The sequence below is a fragment of the Rhinoraja longicauda genome, chromosome 11 (assembly GCF_053455715.1).
Source record: "Rhinoraja longicauda isolate Sanriku21f chromosome 11, sRhiLon1.1, whole genome shotgun sequence".
Taxonomy (NCBI): Eukaryota; Metazoa; Chordata; class Chondrichthyes; order Rajiformes; family Arhynchobatidae; genus Rhinoraja; species Rhinoraja longicauda.
Genome location: NC_135963.1, coordinates 56,635,070 through 56,652,552, shown reverse-complemented (window position 1 = coordinate 56,652,552; position 17,483 = coordinate 56,635,070). Strand labels below are relative to the sequence as shown.

Genomic DNA, 17,483 nt, shown 5'->3' with positions numbered 1-17,483 from the left:
AGAACACAGCTAGCTTTCTTCGAACATAATACATCACTTCAGCAGCCAGCACTGAGAAAGCACACATGCTGGTGCCACACTTTTGGTTGCAACGTGGACATATTTTAAAATATTTTAAAAAGAAAAGCACTAATACTTATTTCTTCTGACCAGAAGTTTACAAGGACTGCCACTTAGCATACACATGCACTAAACTTCAGAAAATCCCATTTAAAGTTACATTACAAATGCAGAATATATTCCCAAATGACACAGAATAGCACTCCCTTTATAAAACAAATCACCTGACCTACCATCTGCAATGTCGCAGGAGATCAAATAAATAATAAAAACAGGCCGTCGCTGGCATACACCTCCGTACTATTCATTAATTTCAATCTTTAGGCTTCTCAGAAGGAAGAAATTTTTCCCAACAGGCAAGGCTAAATCACAGAACGAACAGCTCGACTGTCCGAAGTGAATATAAAAGTCGAGTTAGTCTGTAGAGGTTTTTTTTGCTGATGCCGCCGGGTTGTAACAACTGCAAAATTGAGACATTCATTTTTTGTCCTAAAATGAACAGCACGCAGTCTGAAAATACTCACTGCATTGTTCAGTGTGTGAGCTGAAGGGCCATGCCACCAGATTCAATCCAATTCCTTTAGTTTGACTTTACATTTCAATAGAACCAAACAATTTTTGTTACTAATTCTTCTCATCATTGATTATTTACATTGCATTTTAAATATATAGAGTTGGGAGTTTTTTTTAGACACAAAATGCTGGAGCAACTCAGCAGGACAGGCAGCATCTCGGGAGAGAAGGAATTCGAGACCCTTCTTCACATTGGTAAACCAGCATTTTAAAAAAATGTCAGATCTATGAATTCACATTTAAAATATCAACCACAAAGAACAGGATTTGTTATTCAGCAAAAAACAATTGCACTTTGGTTTATTAACGACATTATTCATGCCATTGTATCTGGAACAAGGGCTTAACAAAGCCGTGCTGTAAAAGTGAAACAGCTTTCTCACCATCTCCACAGTAAAAATAAATCAGCAGCCGTACACTAAAGGATTTTGTCGCTGGATCAACAAATTCCAACTAACATGACTGAAATAAGTCACATCTTAAAGTTACTCATCACTATTCTGGCAAACTTAATATTTAATATTGAGCCATCATATTTCAGTAGTTTTACTAAAGGTATCATGAATACATGGAGAAGACGACAAAAAAAAATTTGAGTACTGCATGTGCTCTACCCAGTACCACAGTTTATAATTATTAAACCCAAGGTGTACGAAAGCTAATTCATAAAGGAAAAACTTCTAATGCAAGGAATTAAAATTCAAAACAAGTAAAGGCAACGCAATCTATTTGGGTCCAGGCACATTCAGTACCCAGCCCTGGGGAGTCAAACCTGCATTCAAATCCATTAAAAAATAGTAGTGACAACAGTCCCAGAAACAGCATGAAATTTGATGGTTCAGGTGCTTCGCAAAGTTAACTTTTACTTCGAAGAAATTATAATTTAAAAGATAGCAGAAAGTTACAGAAAACACAAGGCTAAGACATCAACATTAACAAAAAGCTGGGCAAAGTATTTCCTCAATCTGATACCAATTCACCACCAAGACTGATACCCGCAGGGATCGGTGTTGGGTCCCTTACTGTTTGTAATCTACATAAATGATCTGGATGTCAACGTACAGGGCATGATCAGCAAGTTTGCAGATGACACAAAGGTAGGGGGGGTGGTGAATAGCGAGGAAGGAATCTGCAAGCTGCAGGAAGATATAGATGAGATGGTCAGATGGGCGGAGCAGTGGCAGATGGAATTTAATCCTGAAAAGTGCGAGGTGATGCACTTTGGCAGAAATAACTTGGAGAGGGAGTACACCATAAATGGAAGGACCCTAGGGAAGACAGGGGCACAGAGGGACCTTGGAGTACATGTACACAAGTCCTTGAAGGCAGCAGGACAGGTGGACAGGGTGGTCAAAAAGGCATATGGGTTACTGGCCTTCATTAGCCAGGGCATCGAATATAAAAGTAGGGGGATAATGATGGAATTGTACAGAACACTGGTGAGGCCACAGCTGGAGTATTGTGTACAGTTCTGGTCACCACATTATAGAAAGGATGTGATAGCTTTGGAGAGGGTGCAGAGGAGATTCACCAGGATGCTGCCAGGGATGAAGGGCCTCGGCTATGAGGAGAGACTGAGCTGACTGGGGTTGTTTTCCCTGGAGCAGAGAAGGCTGAGAGGGGACATGATCGAGGTGTACAAGATCATGAGGGGCATAGATAAGGTAGATGGCGGGGAACTTCTTCCACTAGTGGAAGGTTCAACAACGAGGGGACATAGATACAGGGTAAGGGGAGGGAGATTTCGGGGGGATGTGAGAAAGAACTTTTTCACCCAGAGGGTGGTTGGAGTCTGGAACTCGCTGCCTGGGGTGGTGGTGGAGGCGGGAACACTCACAACGTTTAAGAGGCATTTGGATGGGCACTTGAAATGCTGCAACATTCAGGGCTACGGTCCAAATGCGGGAAAATGGGATTAAAATTAGACTGTGTTTGGTAACGGGCGGCACGGACACGATGGACCGAAGGGCCTCTTTCTGTGCTGTAGGACTCTATGACTCTAAGACTAATTGTGCACAGAACTCCAAGTGCCACAGTTTATAATTGTTAATATAATTGTTGTTACATAAATAATTATACACCACATACTCCAGCATTTAGAGTTTAACTGTACACGACATGGAGTTCGAATGCTTGCTGTTCATATTGATGACAATCTTACAATAAAAAGTGTGCAGGAAAGAACGGCAGATGCTTTAAATCGAAGGTAGTCACAAAATGCTGGAGTAACTCAGCGGGACAGGCAGCATCTTTGGAGAGAAGGAATGGGTGACGTTGCGGGTCGAGACCCTTCTTCAGACTGGTGTCAGGGGAGTGGGCGGGACAGAGATAGAATGTAGTAGTAAGACTGGTGGGGAGGGGATGGAGAGATAGGGAAAGCAAGGGCTATTTGAAGTTAGAGATGTCAATGTTCATACCGCTGGGGTGCTGTTCCTCCAATTTGCACTGGGCCTCACTCTGACAATGGGAGAGGCCCAGGATAGAAAGGTCAGATTGGGAATGGGAGGACGAGTTAAAGTGCTGAGCAATCGAAAGATCAGGTAGGTTAAGGCAGACTGAGCGGAGGTGTTCAGCCAAACGATCTCCGAGCCTGTGTTTGGTCTCACTGATATACAGAAAATATAAAGTGCACAATGTTTACTGGCATCAGAACATTAATATGAATTCATTCACATTATGTACTGTAAAAGGTAATTACTGGCAATCTGTCGTGACCCACTAGACTCTTCATTTCAGCTAAAAAAAAAACTTTAAAAAACAGACGAACAGCTTAAGTAATTTTCAGGCACGGCATCTGTGAATCAAGATAGCAAATTAAGTTTAAGAATTATGGATTTGATAAAGCAAGGCAAATGCAAATAAGGATACAATGCTGCAGTTTACATAAATGAAGCTGCATTCAGTTTTTGAATATGGAACATCAAGCATTCAGCACAGGAACAGGGCCTCAGGCCCACAATGTCCATGATGCCAAGTTAAACTAATCTCCTCTGCCTACACATGATCCACATGCCTCCATTCACTGCGTATGCATGGGCCTATCTAGAATCCTCTTAAATGCCACTATCCAATCTGCACCATCCCTACATTGCATTCCAGGCACCCACCAAAAGGTTCTGACTCAGACATTGTCCCACCCCCGACATCAGTCAGAAGAAGGGTCTCGACCCGAAACGTCACCCATTCCTTCTCTCCCGAGATGCTGCCTGACCTGCTGAGTTACTCCAGCTTTTTGTGAATAAAAAGGTTCTGACTGTTCTATCTATGCCTTGGATCATTTTTTACATTCTATCAAGTCTCCCCTCAACCACCAACACTCAAGAAAAAAAACCCAATCCAAGTTTGTCTAAACTCTCCTTCTAGCCAATACCCTCTAATCCAGGCAACATTCTGGCAAACCTCTCATGCACGCTCTCCTCATCCTTCCTGCAATGGGGTACACACAATAATCCAAATGCTGCCTAACCAACACTTTATTATGTTGTGCAAACTCAGGCCACAATACGTGGATGTGTAAAGCAACACACCAGAGGCCTTCAAATGTTCATATCCCTCTGAACATAATAATCTCAAATCCCTGGAGATAGCAGCTTCTACAGTTGGTAAACAAGTATGGCAATTGGAGCACCATTGTACATTTAAAAACTTGCTTCAACATCTTTTGAGAAATGTGAAGTGGAAACACAGAAATAATCCATACTTGGGAATTTAAAAATATGTTTACAGTTGCCATATGCGCAATAACCATAAGATAATGTTGATACATGCACAAATGGACTTTAAATTTAAAACTATGGAGTAGCACAAACTTCAGGGATGGGATTTCCAGATTGTATATTAAATGCACAAATTTTCAGTGAACGGGAATTTTATCTTGCACAATAAAAATATTTCCATTCATGTCCACTAAGGAAGTTGCAAATCAATTTAAATGCAAAATCTATGCACGACATCTGCTTGCAGCTTAAGAATCCGCAGATGCATTCTGCCCCGAGCTATGTGTAGGAAGGAACGGCAGATGCTGGTTTAAACCGAATATACACACAAAAAATCTGGAGTAACTCAGCGGGACAGGCAGCATCTCTGGAGAGAAGGAATGGGTGTTGTTTCGGGTACAGACCCTTCTTCAGACCCATCCCAATGTCTTCAGTCTGAAGAAGGGTCTCGACCCAAAACGTCATCCATTCCTTCTCTCCAGAGATGCTGCCTGACCCGCTGAGTTACTCCAGCTTTTTTTGTCTATCTTAGAAATACATATCAAACTGCTTTAGATCAAATCATAAAACAAATCAAATCAAATTCAAGAGCAAGTAGCAATGAAGAATCTACATACTAGCAGGAAAAAGCAGAATAGGTTGAATGAAGTAGAGTGGGTGGCAGTTAAAGACCAGAGTGCTGTAAATTTGATTTAATTTGAGACAATTTAAATAACCTTGCTCATTTATCATCCATTGTGCAAAAAATACATTTAAACACAATGACCCAGAAATGGATAGATGAAATCACATGCTTCCTGCAAAGAAATGTAGCATGGAGCAGATGTGGGCCATCCCCTTTCTGCGTTCCACAGAGACCGTTCCCTCCGTAACTCCCTGGTCCACTCGTCCCTTCCTACCCAAACCATCCTCTCCCCGGGCACTTTCCCCTGCAACCGCACGAGATGCAACACCTGTCCCTTTACCTCCCCCCTCAACTCCATCCAAGGACCCAAACAGTCTTTCCAGGTGAGACAGAGGTTCACCTGCACCTCCTCCAACCTCATCTATTGCATCCGCTGCTCCAGATGTCAACTTATTTACATCGGCGAAACCAAACTCAGGCTCGCCGTTCGCTTCGCTCAACACCTGCGCTCGGTCCGCGTTAACCAATCTGATCTCCCGGTGGCTGAGCACTTCAACTCCCCCTCCCATTCCCAGTCTGACCTTTCTGTCATGGGCCTCCTCCAGTGCCATAGTGAGGCCCACCGGAAATTGGAGGAACAGCACCTCATATTTCGCCTGGGCAGCTTGCAGCCCAGTGCTATGAACATTGACTTCTCCAACTTTAGGTAGTTCCTCTGTCCCTCTCTTCCCCTCCCCCTTCCCAAATCTCCCTCTATCTTCCTGTCTCCACCTATATCCTTCCTTTGTCCCACCCCCCTGGCATCAGTCTGAAGAAGGGTCTCGACCCGAAACGTCGCCCATTCCTTCTCTCCTGAGATGCTGCCTGACTTGCTGAGTTAGTCCAGCATTTTGTGAATAAATACCTTCGATGGAGCAAACACATATCTGTAAATCAATACAACTTGCAAAAGGATCTGTAACAGTGTCAACAACTACACTAAAACATGATCTCACTATTGACATCTTCACTATTTTCAGTGAATAACGGAATAAGCAACATTAATAAAACTAAACACCCCTTAATATAAATTTAACTCCCCGAGTGGTTCTTTTCTGTTAATTCAAGGATATCTTTAAGTAACAAAACATCTGCACCTGCATCACTCAGTCTCATGGGCCAATGAAGGGAAGTATTAAAACTAGAGCCTCACCTGCAAATAGCAAATTGCTCCAAGGAGACCAATTCTTTCTCCATCCCCAACCCTTAGTTTTTCCTGTGTGTCCATTTCCTATCCATCTCTAATTTAGACTTAACTAACTATTTCCATCATAATCATTTGCAGATCCTACTCACTATTCAAACCTCACTAGTTGAGATACATGTACTATTGATCCGGTATTTCAACAAAGGTTCCAGATGCCCACAAAATCAAATTGAGATTTAAAAAATAATAACATGCTGCAAATCTCTTCAAGCCAAAAGGGAAGATTAAACAAGTCCAATTCTGAGCTTGTACCAGCAAAATGGTCCATTATCATAAATGTAATCACAATGTAAAAATTGTCCCTAGTGGGTGTAGGATAGTGTTAAATGTACGGGGATCGCTGGGCGGCACGGACTTGGTGGGCCGAAAAGGCCTGTTTCCGGCTGTATTGATATGATATGATGATATGATATTGATAGATTTCCACTGTTTTTATTTTATTTCCATCAGCAGGAATTAGTACAGAACTAAATGCTCACAGTAAGCAGGCCGAAGAAGTTACAGTAAATAATCGGAAAACAAAAGAGACTGCAGGTGCTGGAATCTGGAGTTAAAAAGCAGATACTGGAACAATTCAGCAGGTTAAGCAACATCTGTAGGAGGTTGGGGGGGGGGGAGAGAAATTGTTGGCATTTTGGGTCAAGACTGCATCAGAACAGAGTGGAGAGGAAATATAACATATTAAAAAAGGAGAGGGATAAAGAATTGAGGGACAAGCTAGCAGACGATAGGTGGACAAAGGAGGGGCAGGTGATCATGGGCAGAAGGAACAAAGTGGGATAGCACGAGGGTTGGAGTTTGGAGGCATGAAGGTGATAGGTGGAAGCAGACAATAAAAAAGGCAAAAGGGGAGAAGGGTGAAGATGGAGATAGAGGCTCGAGGGTGATGAGCAGAGACACAATGGCAGTAAGTACTGGTATTTTCAAGGAAGGTGACAATGGGAACAATAAAGACAGAGGTGAAGGCCAGTTGCAACAGATAGAGAGGGGATCCATTGGGTGAGGTGCACATGTAGTAGGTAAATGGAACCAAGAGGGAGACAAATGGGTGATGAGACTGGAGGAAGGGTATCAGAAAGGGAACAAAGATGAGAGGACCAGAGTTGAATCAGCAGGACAGAGACAGGAGAAAACACAAGAGATAATGGTTACCTGAAATTAGAAAAATCTATGTTCATATCATTGGGTTGTAGACTACCCAAGTGGCATTCGAGGTGTATGATTGTACTGGCTTCACTTTGGCAGTGGAGAAACCACTGGTTTGTTTTGTTTAGCCAAGGATAGTTTGGTGTGAAAATGGGAAGGGAAATAAAAAAGGATCCCTTGCCAGGTGACCTTTACACCCAGAGGCGCGTGGCACAGTGTCACCGAGTCTACACAAACCCGTCTGACTCGCTGTAAAATTATAATGACACACTTGGAGTATAGTGCACAATCACAAGGAGAATTACAGGAAGACGGCGGTGGCTTTGGTGAAGGAGCAGAAATGGCTCACCAGGATGTTGCCTGGATTAGAGGGAACTCGCTCCAAAGAGAGGTTAGATTGTTTTCTCTGGAGCATCAGAGACCGAGGAGCGACCAGATGGGAGTATATTACATTATGCGAGGCATAGGTAGGTAGACTGTCTTTGTCCCAGCATGGAAATGTAAAATACAAGAGGGCATTAGTAGAAGCAGATACAACAGCAATGATCAGGCAGGGATGGAAGAACACTGACCACAGATAGGATTATTAGGCAGATAGGATTAGTTTAATTGGCATCATGGTCAGCATTAACATCGTACATAGGCCAAATGGCCGGTTCCTGTGCTGTCATTTTCCAATGTCAAGATTTAACAATCGACAAAGTGAGCACCTTAGATTGTACCTCAGCTTACACAGGTGTCTAAACCTTAGTGCTGGCATGTTTGAGCATTTAAAATGTTCCCATTAGTTTAATCTCTACCTGGCACATTCTTTAAAAGTGTGTTTAGTTCTCCTATGCCTTAATTACCACATAAATTTCGAGCGATCATTCCTTACGTTTCTTACAATAAAACTGGTAAATTCCCTAATAACTGCAGTTGACTTAAAAACAGATATTTTATTCATTTTTGGACCATTTATCAAGTGCTGCCTGTCCCGCTGAGTTACTCCAGCTTTTTGTGTCTATCTTCTTTACAAACGTTATTGTTTGTTTTGAAAGTACATGATATTTATATTATACAACAGTTTAAATGTTAACAGATAAAATAACAGGCTATAGTATAAAAGTAGCAGCAAATTGCACAAGATAATTTAAAACTGCTCTCTATTCACAGAACAGCAACTGCTACACTTTGGAATCCTCAAGGAGATGATCAAGGGGAAAAGGGACCACATACCTACAACAGGGAGGACATGGTAGTCAATTAGCCTCCCTCTAAGCCATGAATTTCCAAGAATTGGGTCTTTTTGAGGTTTGCAGGCAGTTCCAACCAAAACTTCTGGGAATCAACCATTTTCGATGCTGTCTCAAAAGTGCTTGCAAGCATAGAAATCTAGGAGCTATTGAATGGCAGTTAGTGATTTTGCCAGAGTCTTACTGAGGTTCCACCAATATTAAACCAAGAGGAGGTGAGGTGGACCAACAGTTCTGGATCCTGCACCATCAGACAACATTAATTCTGACACATGGATTTTGAGGCAAAGGAGTCGGAAGCAAAGTTTTTTTTGTTTAGATTTACTTCAGTTCAATGCATTGAATAACACACTTTAAAACTGTTTGCTTTAATACTTTGTAAACTTGACATTTAAAATTATTTACAGTCTTCACAGCTGGCAGTGCCCTACCCCTGACTTTGCTGGCTGTGAAACCCTGTCAGGACATTTGTCTTACACAACCTAATCTTTATACCGTTCTGCTGGACTTGAAATGCAGAAGGCACATTAGGGAGGTTAGATGGCAGATGGTGATGGACTGCAAGCCACAGTCTTGGTTCAACACATTTCATCCCCATGATATCTTATCTTGCAGTAATGAACTATAAACTTTCATTATCATCTCTAGAGCAGTAAAGCATTCAACTTAAAATAATCAGCATGGAGTTACACCCTGGCCATATTTATCACTATTCTAACACAAATCTGGTCTTTAATTGGAAGCTATTACTTTACAAGGGTCTGAGCGAAGTAGAGAGTGGAGGGGAACTGACTGGATAGCTCTACCAGGAAGGGCTAGTGCGATCACGAATGATCAAACGGCTGGCTGCCTTGTTTGCTGTTTCAATTCTTCAATCATTGGATGAGTCGTCTTTTATCAGATTAAAAACAAAAAATTAAAAAGACATCAGAACTCAAAAAAAGTTGAGAAAGTTTTGGTGTGGCATGGTGGCGCAGTGGTAAAGTTACTGCCTCACAGCACCAGAGACTGGTTCAATCCAGACTAGGGGTGCTGTCTTTACGGAGTTTGTATGTTCTTCCCGTGACCACGTGGGTTTTCCTCGGGTGCTCTGGTTTCCTTCCACACTCCAAAGATGTAAACATTTGTAGGTTAATTGGCTTAGAAAAAGATTGCAGATTTGTCCCTTGTGTGGAGGATTGTGTTAGTGTACGGGGTGACCGCTGGTTGGCGTGGACTCGGTGGGCCAAAGGGCCCATTGTATCACTGTATCCCTAAACTAAAAGGTTTGTCATTATTGGTTCTTTAAATTAGCTGTACATGGCCAATAGAACTAAAAAGGGTGCAGTATCTTAGAAGCAGAAAGCTGCTGGAAAACAGATACAAAAAAGCTGCAACGTGGCTGGTATTTGTAGAGAAAACCGATCTGATAATGTTGCCCATGTCAAAACTCACTGAGACACCTTTTGTTGGTCTCAGGGTCCAGAGACTGACTCAAGGATACATTCATTACAACCAGTAACCCCCAGTTAAATTTTAAAATTTTTTTAAATCAGACTTCAATTCAATTCAAAAGGTAAAGAAGCCAAGAAACATTTGGGCACACATTCAGTGAAGCGCAGCAAAAGTATAACCAATAATTCATGAACAGTTAAGATCACCCGATTATATGCACCGGATTTAATGTCGTTGCCAACAGTTGTTACCACAGTCTTAACAGTTACAAACACATTTTGGCAGTTGGGGAAGGAGAAGTTTCATGGAGAGTGGTGGTTTACCAATTCACCAACTTACCTCCACCAAGTTACACGTCCAGCAAATAAGGGGCCGTGCATCCTATGGCGTGCTACTCTTTTTCTATACAAGATGACGCCAAACTTGTATACTGCCTCAGTGCAATCTACTATGTTACACTCTTGTACTCTTTTAGATTGTGACTGTGTAGAAATATCGTTGCTGAACTATATGCAAAAAAATTGCTGTACCTCAGTACGTGATAATAAAGTACAGGTCCACAGGTCCAATTGATTTTCTGGCACATTTGGTTCCAGTCTTTCTGGATTAACCATTTTGCTGTACCAACAGAGGTCACAGCCTCCAAGAGGAGTCCAGTGGTACTGGAACGGTCCGCTAGGCCACCCAGGGGCAGAGATGCCGGCCCACAAAGTCGGCTACAAGAACAGATCTGCCAGTTCCGGCCAGGCCAGAGTTTCAGAGCCCCGGCCACAGGGAACAAATGCAACCCGCCGATCAGCTGTGGAAGTTGACTATGGGAATGGATCTGCCAGCTCTGGCCAGAATACCAGAGCCCCAGCTGAAGGGCCGATTGACGCGGAAGTCCCGATGAGGTCGAGATTAGTCATCTCACCCGGCCTAGGGGGAACTTCCAAGGGGGGAATCCATATTTTAGATTTAGAGATAAAGCACGGAAACAGGCCCTTCAGCCCACCGAGTCCGCCCCGCCCAGCGATCCCCGCACATTAACACTATCCTACACACACTAGGGACAATTTTTACATTTACCCAGTCAATTAACCTACATACCTGTACGTCTTTGGAGTGTGGGAGGGAACCGAAGATCTCGGAGAAAACCCACGCAGGTCACGGGGAGAACGTACAAACTCCGTACAGACGGCGCCCATAGCCAGGATCGAACCCGAGTCTCCGGCGCTGCATTCGCTGTAAGGCAGCAACTCTACCGCTGCGCCACCGTGCCGCTCAGTTCATAATTTTGTCAGGATTAAAGGAGGTGCCAGTCCACCAGTTGCCAGAAAATCAGTGATGGACCTGTATCACTGAACCACTATCTAGAAGTCAGGAGACAGTAGGAATGTTCCTTCCACTTCCATGAACAATTACATTTTCAACCTTGGATTGTCATCTCATCGACTGCCCCAAAATTGACACGCTCCAAAGTCACAACATTATTACTGTTTCTTTACAAGCCACACAGCAACAAGCAGGCAGCACTGTAGCACAGCGGTAGAGTTGCTGCCTTACAGTGCCACAGACCCGGGTTCAAACCTGACTACGTCTGTGTGGATTTGTACTTTCTCCCCGTGACCGCGCGGATGTTCTCCAGGAGCTCTGGTTTTCTTCCCACGCTCCAAAGACATACAGGTTTGTATGCTAATTGGCTTGGTAAAATTGTCCCTAGTGTGTATGATAGTATAAGTGTATGGAGATCACTGGTCGGCACAGACTCGGTGGACTGAAGGGCCTGTTTTCAAGCAGTATCTCTGAAGTAAACTCACCAAGGCATCAACAATGGCATCTGCTGAAGTCACCTACCACCGAGAAAATCAAACAACAGCAGGCTAGTGGGAATCTTACAATCTTCAAGATACAGACAATCTCGATAATTTTGTTTAAAACTATTTATTACCACTATGGTCCTTAATCACCTGCATTCAAAATGCCTCACTGCCAACTTCAGGGCAGTTCTAAAGGCCAAAGAATTCTGGCTCTTTCAGCAATAAAATCCTACAAATTATTAAGCAGCAAAGGACTCAAGTGTCACGTAGATCATGGAAGATGGCAGAGTTTAGTCCAAATGTACAACCATTCACAAAGCATGAAAATGTTGTGCTATTTATAACAAACTAAAATAACAAACAGCTATGACGTATTGTAATGGATTTACAATCTTGCCATTCTGTAAGAAATCAGAAGATGCAATCCAATTTTAAATATCAAATCAAAATACTAACTTTCTCAGGTTATTCCAGTTTAAATCTCTGCTAAAATGGCAAGATTGTAAATTTAGTTTTGGATATCACTTGGTTTTTTTTACTGGGCCATTTAGAATCTCCACTGGGAGGTCTTAAAAACGACACAAATTACTCATGTCACAGGTAGACACAAAATGCTAGAATAACTCAGCAGGTCAGGCAGCATTTCTAGATAAAATGGAAGAGTGACACTTCAGGTCGAAATCTGAAAATCAATCTGAAACGTCATGTATCCATGTTCTCCATGATTTGCTGAGTTACACCAGCATTTTGTGTCTATTTTTGATATAAACCAGCATCTACAGTTCTTTTTTTATTACTCGTGTCACAGTTGGGCATTGGACACTGATGTTAGTTCTTTACTTTCCAAGGAAAGTGCAAATCATATATACTTCTCTCTGCTTATCCTCACTAATATCTTTTGCTCTTTCTGTAAAGCAAGGTATTATAAACAATTTCCAGGCAGTCACAGAGAGAACATGCAAACTCCACACAGGTAGCACCAGAGGTTAGCATTGAATCAGGATCACTGGAAGCGTGTGGCAGCAACTCATTTAGTTGCACCACAATGTTATCATGATGTGTGCAAATTTGAGTGGACAAATTCAGTTCAAATTAGTTACAGAAAGATTAAAAAAAGGGGAAGAAAATTGAGGGAGAAAAATACACGTTTAAAAACTTGGACATAGAAACAATTATTATGGTCGACTTGCAGGATCCGAGTAATATATGCATCGTAATATACAATCACCAGAACGTTAAATTAAAATAACTGCAACTTCAGCAATTCAACGCAATTCAAGCTAGTCAGTGAGTTGAAATATTCAGAAGCCAAATGTGGAATGCTTCATTTCTTTCTGGAAGTTACATTTATCCACACATTGCTCCCTTGTTTATAGTTGTTCTCCCATTTCTACATAATTGCAAGGACCATTTGCCTCATTGCTATTTTGGTAATAAAATTTTAGCAAAACTATTTTTTGCATTAGTTTAAATGTCAACTCACTTAGTGACAAATATTCACATTGTATTAATAACAACCATCTGAAAGTCTTTCCACTGAGTGGTCAGCACGCAACAAAAGCTTTTTACTGTACCTCAATTAACTAAACTCAAACTACGTTACTAATTTCTTTGCACCATAAGCTTTACATGCTAGTTAACATTTATAAATTTTCTTGAGAAAATTCCGTGGCACTTTCTGAATTGCTGAAATACTAATTCACATCTCAAATCAAAACTGCCTTTAAGAATGGAAGCTGTCGTTTTAAAATAGGACAATTAAAAATATGTTGAGGCGGTGGACAAGATGCAGAATGACGGAGGGATGAAAAGTTACAAATCGAACCAGCTTTCAGACGTTTAAGCAAAACATTAGTTTATGCACAGTTCTCTTGCTCTCTAATAGGAAATTCAAAACTATACAAATTATTTTCCAACACATTCGATTTGAACAGCAATTTAAAGCTAACACTGTGTAACCTATGTACCACTTCTGCTAATGTAGGCCCAAAGGGCAATGCTTAAATAATGCAAGGCTCACTGTGCTTTGGAAAATTCAATAGCGCTGGGAAATTAAGCAGCTATTCAAGAGGAAAAAAAGATATGAAGCCGCTGGCCTTGCTCAACAATCGGTCACTTGTTTGTTCTGGGCCACAGAATGAGCTGACACTGCAGATGATATATGTCGGCCTGGAAAGAGTCAGAGGCAAGAAAGTTAAGCTAGGTGACCTTGAAGGCAATTGGCAATGTTGACACGACAGTCAAGGATCCAAGTGTTTTCTTGCTCAAGGAAAGTATGCAATCTATTTGCCTCATTGAAAGACTGGAGCGGCTAGGCTTATTATGCTGGCATACTGTATAACCACATGGTATGCCAGCTGCTCAGAAAAGGACAGGAAGGCCCTTCAGAGGGTCATCACGACGGCCCAGAAGATCATCGGCTGCTCACTGCCCTCCCTGGAGCACCTGTTCAGCCTACGCTGCCTCAGTAGAGCAGGCAAAATAATAAAAGATCCATCCCACCCCGGCCACCGTCTGTTTGTTCATCTGCCCTTTGGTCGACGTTTCAGGTCGATCAAATCCCGAACAAACAGACTTAAGAACAGTTTTTACCCCAGGGCCATACGAGAACTGAACACTACCTTTGCACTAGGCAACACCGTTAAAAAATCTTGTACTTAATATAATTGTATTTAATTGTATTTATGTATTTATTTGTTTTTGCATTTATTGCATATATGTTTGTACGCACCGTCAGGATTGGCTATTTTTTAATTTCGTTGTACTCGTTGCAATGACAATAAATGAATATTATTATTATTATTATTATTATTAGGGGATCTTATCGAAACATAAGATAATTAAGGGGTTGGACACGTTAGAGGCAGGAAGCATGTTCCCAATGTTGGGGGAGTCCAGAACCAGGGGCCACAGTATAAGACTAAGGGGTAGGCCATTTAGAACGGAGATGAGGAAAAACCTTTTCAGTCAGAGAGTTGTAAATCTGTGGAATTCACTGCCTCAGAAGGCAGTGGAGGCCAATTCTCTGTACGCATTCAAGAGAGAGCTAGATAGAGCTCTTAAGGATAGCGGAGTCAGGGGGTTTTGGGGAGAAGGCAGGAACGGGGTACTGATTGAGAATGATCAGCCATGATCACATTGAATGGCGGTGCTGGCTCGAAGGGCTGAATGGCCTACTTCTGTACCTGTTGCCTATTGTCATTCACCACTAGGCACCCATATGGTATAACAGCAGGAACGGACACTATTTTTAAGAGGCATACAATTCTCACAGCAAAATCTTCTTACCCACTTATCACACACTGGCATGCTATTTCACAAGACACTATTTGAAAGTCATTTTTATATTTACAGTATATTCCATAGGAATTCATTTTTGATAACCATATCAAGAATGTAGAAGGTTTTGACCCGAAACGTCACCCAGTCCTTCCCTCCAGAGATGCTGCCTATCCCTCTGAGTTACTCCAGCATTTTGTGTCTATTTGCAGAAGGTTTGGTTCAGAGTAAAGGAGAAGTTGGCATTGTATTTCATCAGAAGTAGGGAAACGTGCACAGGACTTGAATGCTAGTACCGTTACACTTTAAAGACAGTAATAAACTGGGATATCAGAATGGGGGAGGGAAAGATAATGAATGAGAAACTGCACACTGTCAGGAGAGAACGCTGTCAGGAAAGAGTTGTCAGAAGGAAAGAAAACCTCCAGAACAAGAAGTGAAAGCTGCAGCACAGAAACTGAAGATGACAACTATAATTTTCCACTGTGAACCAAACCTAATCATAACCTGGAAATAGCTATCAATAACTCCTTGGGAAGTTACTGTAAATATAAAACAATTCTTTCAAATAGTGACTTACAAGTTAAAACACCAGTGTGAAATAAGTAAAGAAGGTATATTGTGAACATTGTACACCTTTGAAAACAGTGCCTAGTCCCAGACAATCAGAATCTTTTCCCGAGGATTGAAATATCAAATGCTAAGAATTCATAACCTTAAGAGGGACAAAGTTTAAAGGAGATGGGCAGTACTTTTTTTTTTACGCAGAGGGTGGTGTGCCTGGATCACACTGCCAGAGGGCAGTGGCAGAGGCAGATACAATAGTGGTCTTTAAGAGGGCTTTGGAAACATGCAGGGAATGTATCATGCGCAAGCAGATAAGTGTGGCTTGACATCATGTTCAGCAGAGACAATGTGGGGCAAAGGGCCTGTTCCTCTGCTGTTCTGTGTAGGAAGGAACTGCAGACGCTGGTTTACACCAACGATAAACACAAAATGCTGGAGAAATCAGCTGGTCATGCATGCAGCATCTCTGGAGAAAAGTAACCGGTGACACTTCATGTCAGAACCTTTCTTTCTACAGTCACACGATGCCGCCCGACCCACACTGCACTGTACGACCTTCTGCCCTGTTCTATGTTCCAAGTACCCGCTACTATTCCATCATAATGGAAACAACACAGAGGAGGCAACGTTAAAAGGATGTTTAAGAAAATAAACTACTGAATCAGAATTGGTGGGGGGGGGGGGAGACAGTGAAGAAGGAGATACCACAAGAGCTGTCAGAATGAGACAAAACCCTTCATGACAAGGTGTTTGAATCCACTGAAGAGATTTGATTGATAGCCAAGGAGGGTTAGATTTATATTGGTGTAGGAAGGAACTGCGGATTTATATTCTTTCTCTTCCCCAACAGAAAGCCCCCAGCCCAGTCAGACCATGAAACTTCCCCCATGTGGGAGCTTGTGCCCGTCCTGGTGGGTTTTAAAGAGGTGGAGAGCTAGTAGTGGGGAGGGAGTGGGGTCCCGGGGCCTAGGCGGCAGCCGAGATGGGGATGGGGATGGAGATGGAGGAGGGCACTCACCAGTATAACACGGAGATAATCAGACATACAAACAAGAAGCGGCGCTGGTTCATCTTCTCACAGCAATTGACATCCTCCTGGCCTTGGTGGCCCGGTGCGCCGCGCTCGCCGGGTTCAGTCGCCCTGGGTGCGCTCAGGGGCCTCCATGGAGTCGGGGACCTGGACCCGAGCCTGGGCTGAGGCCGACAGCCAGGGAGGCCGGGCCGCACATGGGGCGAGCGGGAGCCGCCGCCTCCTCCACCGCCGCCGACTCTTCGCGCTGTCGAGTTGGAACCTCATTAGTATTCAAACCCGCGGCCGCGCCCCCTCGCCAGACCCCGCCCACCTCCTCCCTCCGTCACTCACCTCCATCCGGCCCCGCCTCCTCCGCCCGCATTGTGCGCGTCGCCGCATTGACGTCGGTGGCGAATAAAAGGAGCGGCGGGGAAGGGAGGGGCGGGAATTAAACTCACCCGCCCCTCCTCCTCAACCCCTGACATCACACGGCAAGAAGCCACTCGGCAACCTCCCCCACTGTTGCGTCAGCTGCCCGTCCTACCGCAATGCAGTCTGGGGGTTGTAGTTCATCACCGGCCAGTGGGTCTCCTCCACGTGGGGGGAAAGGGCGAGGCCCGAGCACTCCATTGACACGTCTGCGGTGAATTGTCAGTGTGAACATTTAATGCGTTTTGCTTTTGATGGATGTGACTTCGTTTGTTTTTTTTGTTAAATGACAGACAGTCGTGGGAAAAGGTTGAAGGTTGCGGTCAAGGGGGTGTAAGAAAATAACTGCAGATGCTGGTACA

At 43.1% G+C, this 17,483-nt stretch overlaps 1 protein-coding gene across 2 annotated transcripts in view; it reads right to left on the bottom strand.

Annotated features, from left to right (window-relative positions):
• The window catches only part of suco (SUN domain containing ossification factor), an 89,112-nt gene extending 72,052 nt beyond the window's left edge, over window positions 1–17,060 (bottom strand). For both annotated transcript variants that reach the window (XM_078407804.1, XM_078407805.1), the window contains exons 1-2: window positions 17,044–17,060; window positions 16,699–16,957 (exon numbers count right to left, since the gene is read on the bottom strand). In XM_078407804.1, coding sequence (XP_078263930.1) covers window positions 16,699–16,751 — 53 coding nt within the window. In that variant the 5' untranslated portion in view covers window positions 16,752–16,957; window positions 17,044–17,060. The remainder of the gene's footprint in view (window positions 1–16,698; window positions 16,958–17,043) is intronic.
• Window positions 17,061–17,483: the final 423 nt, after the last annotated feature.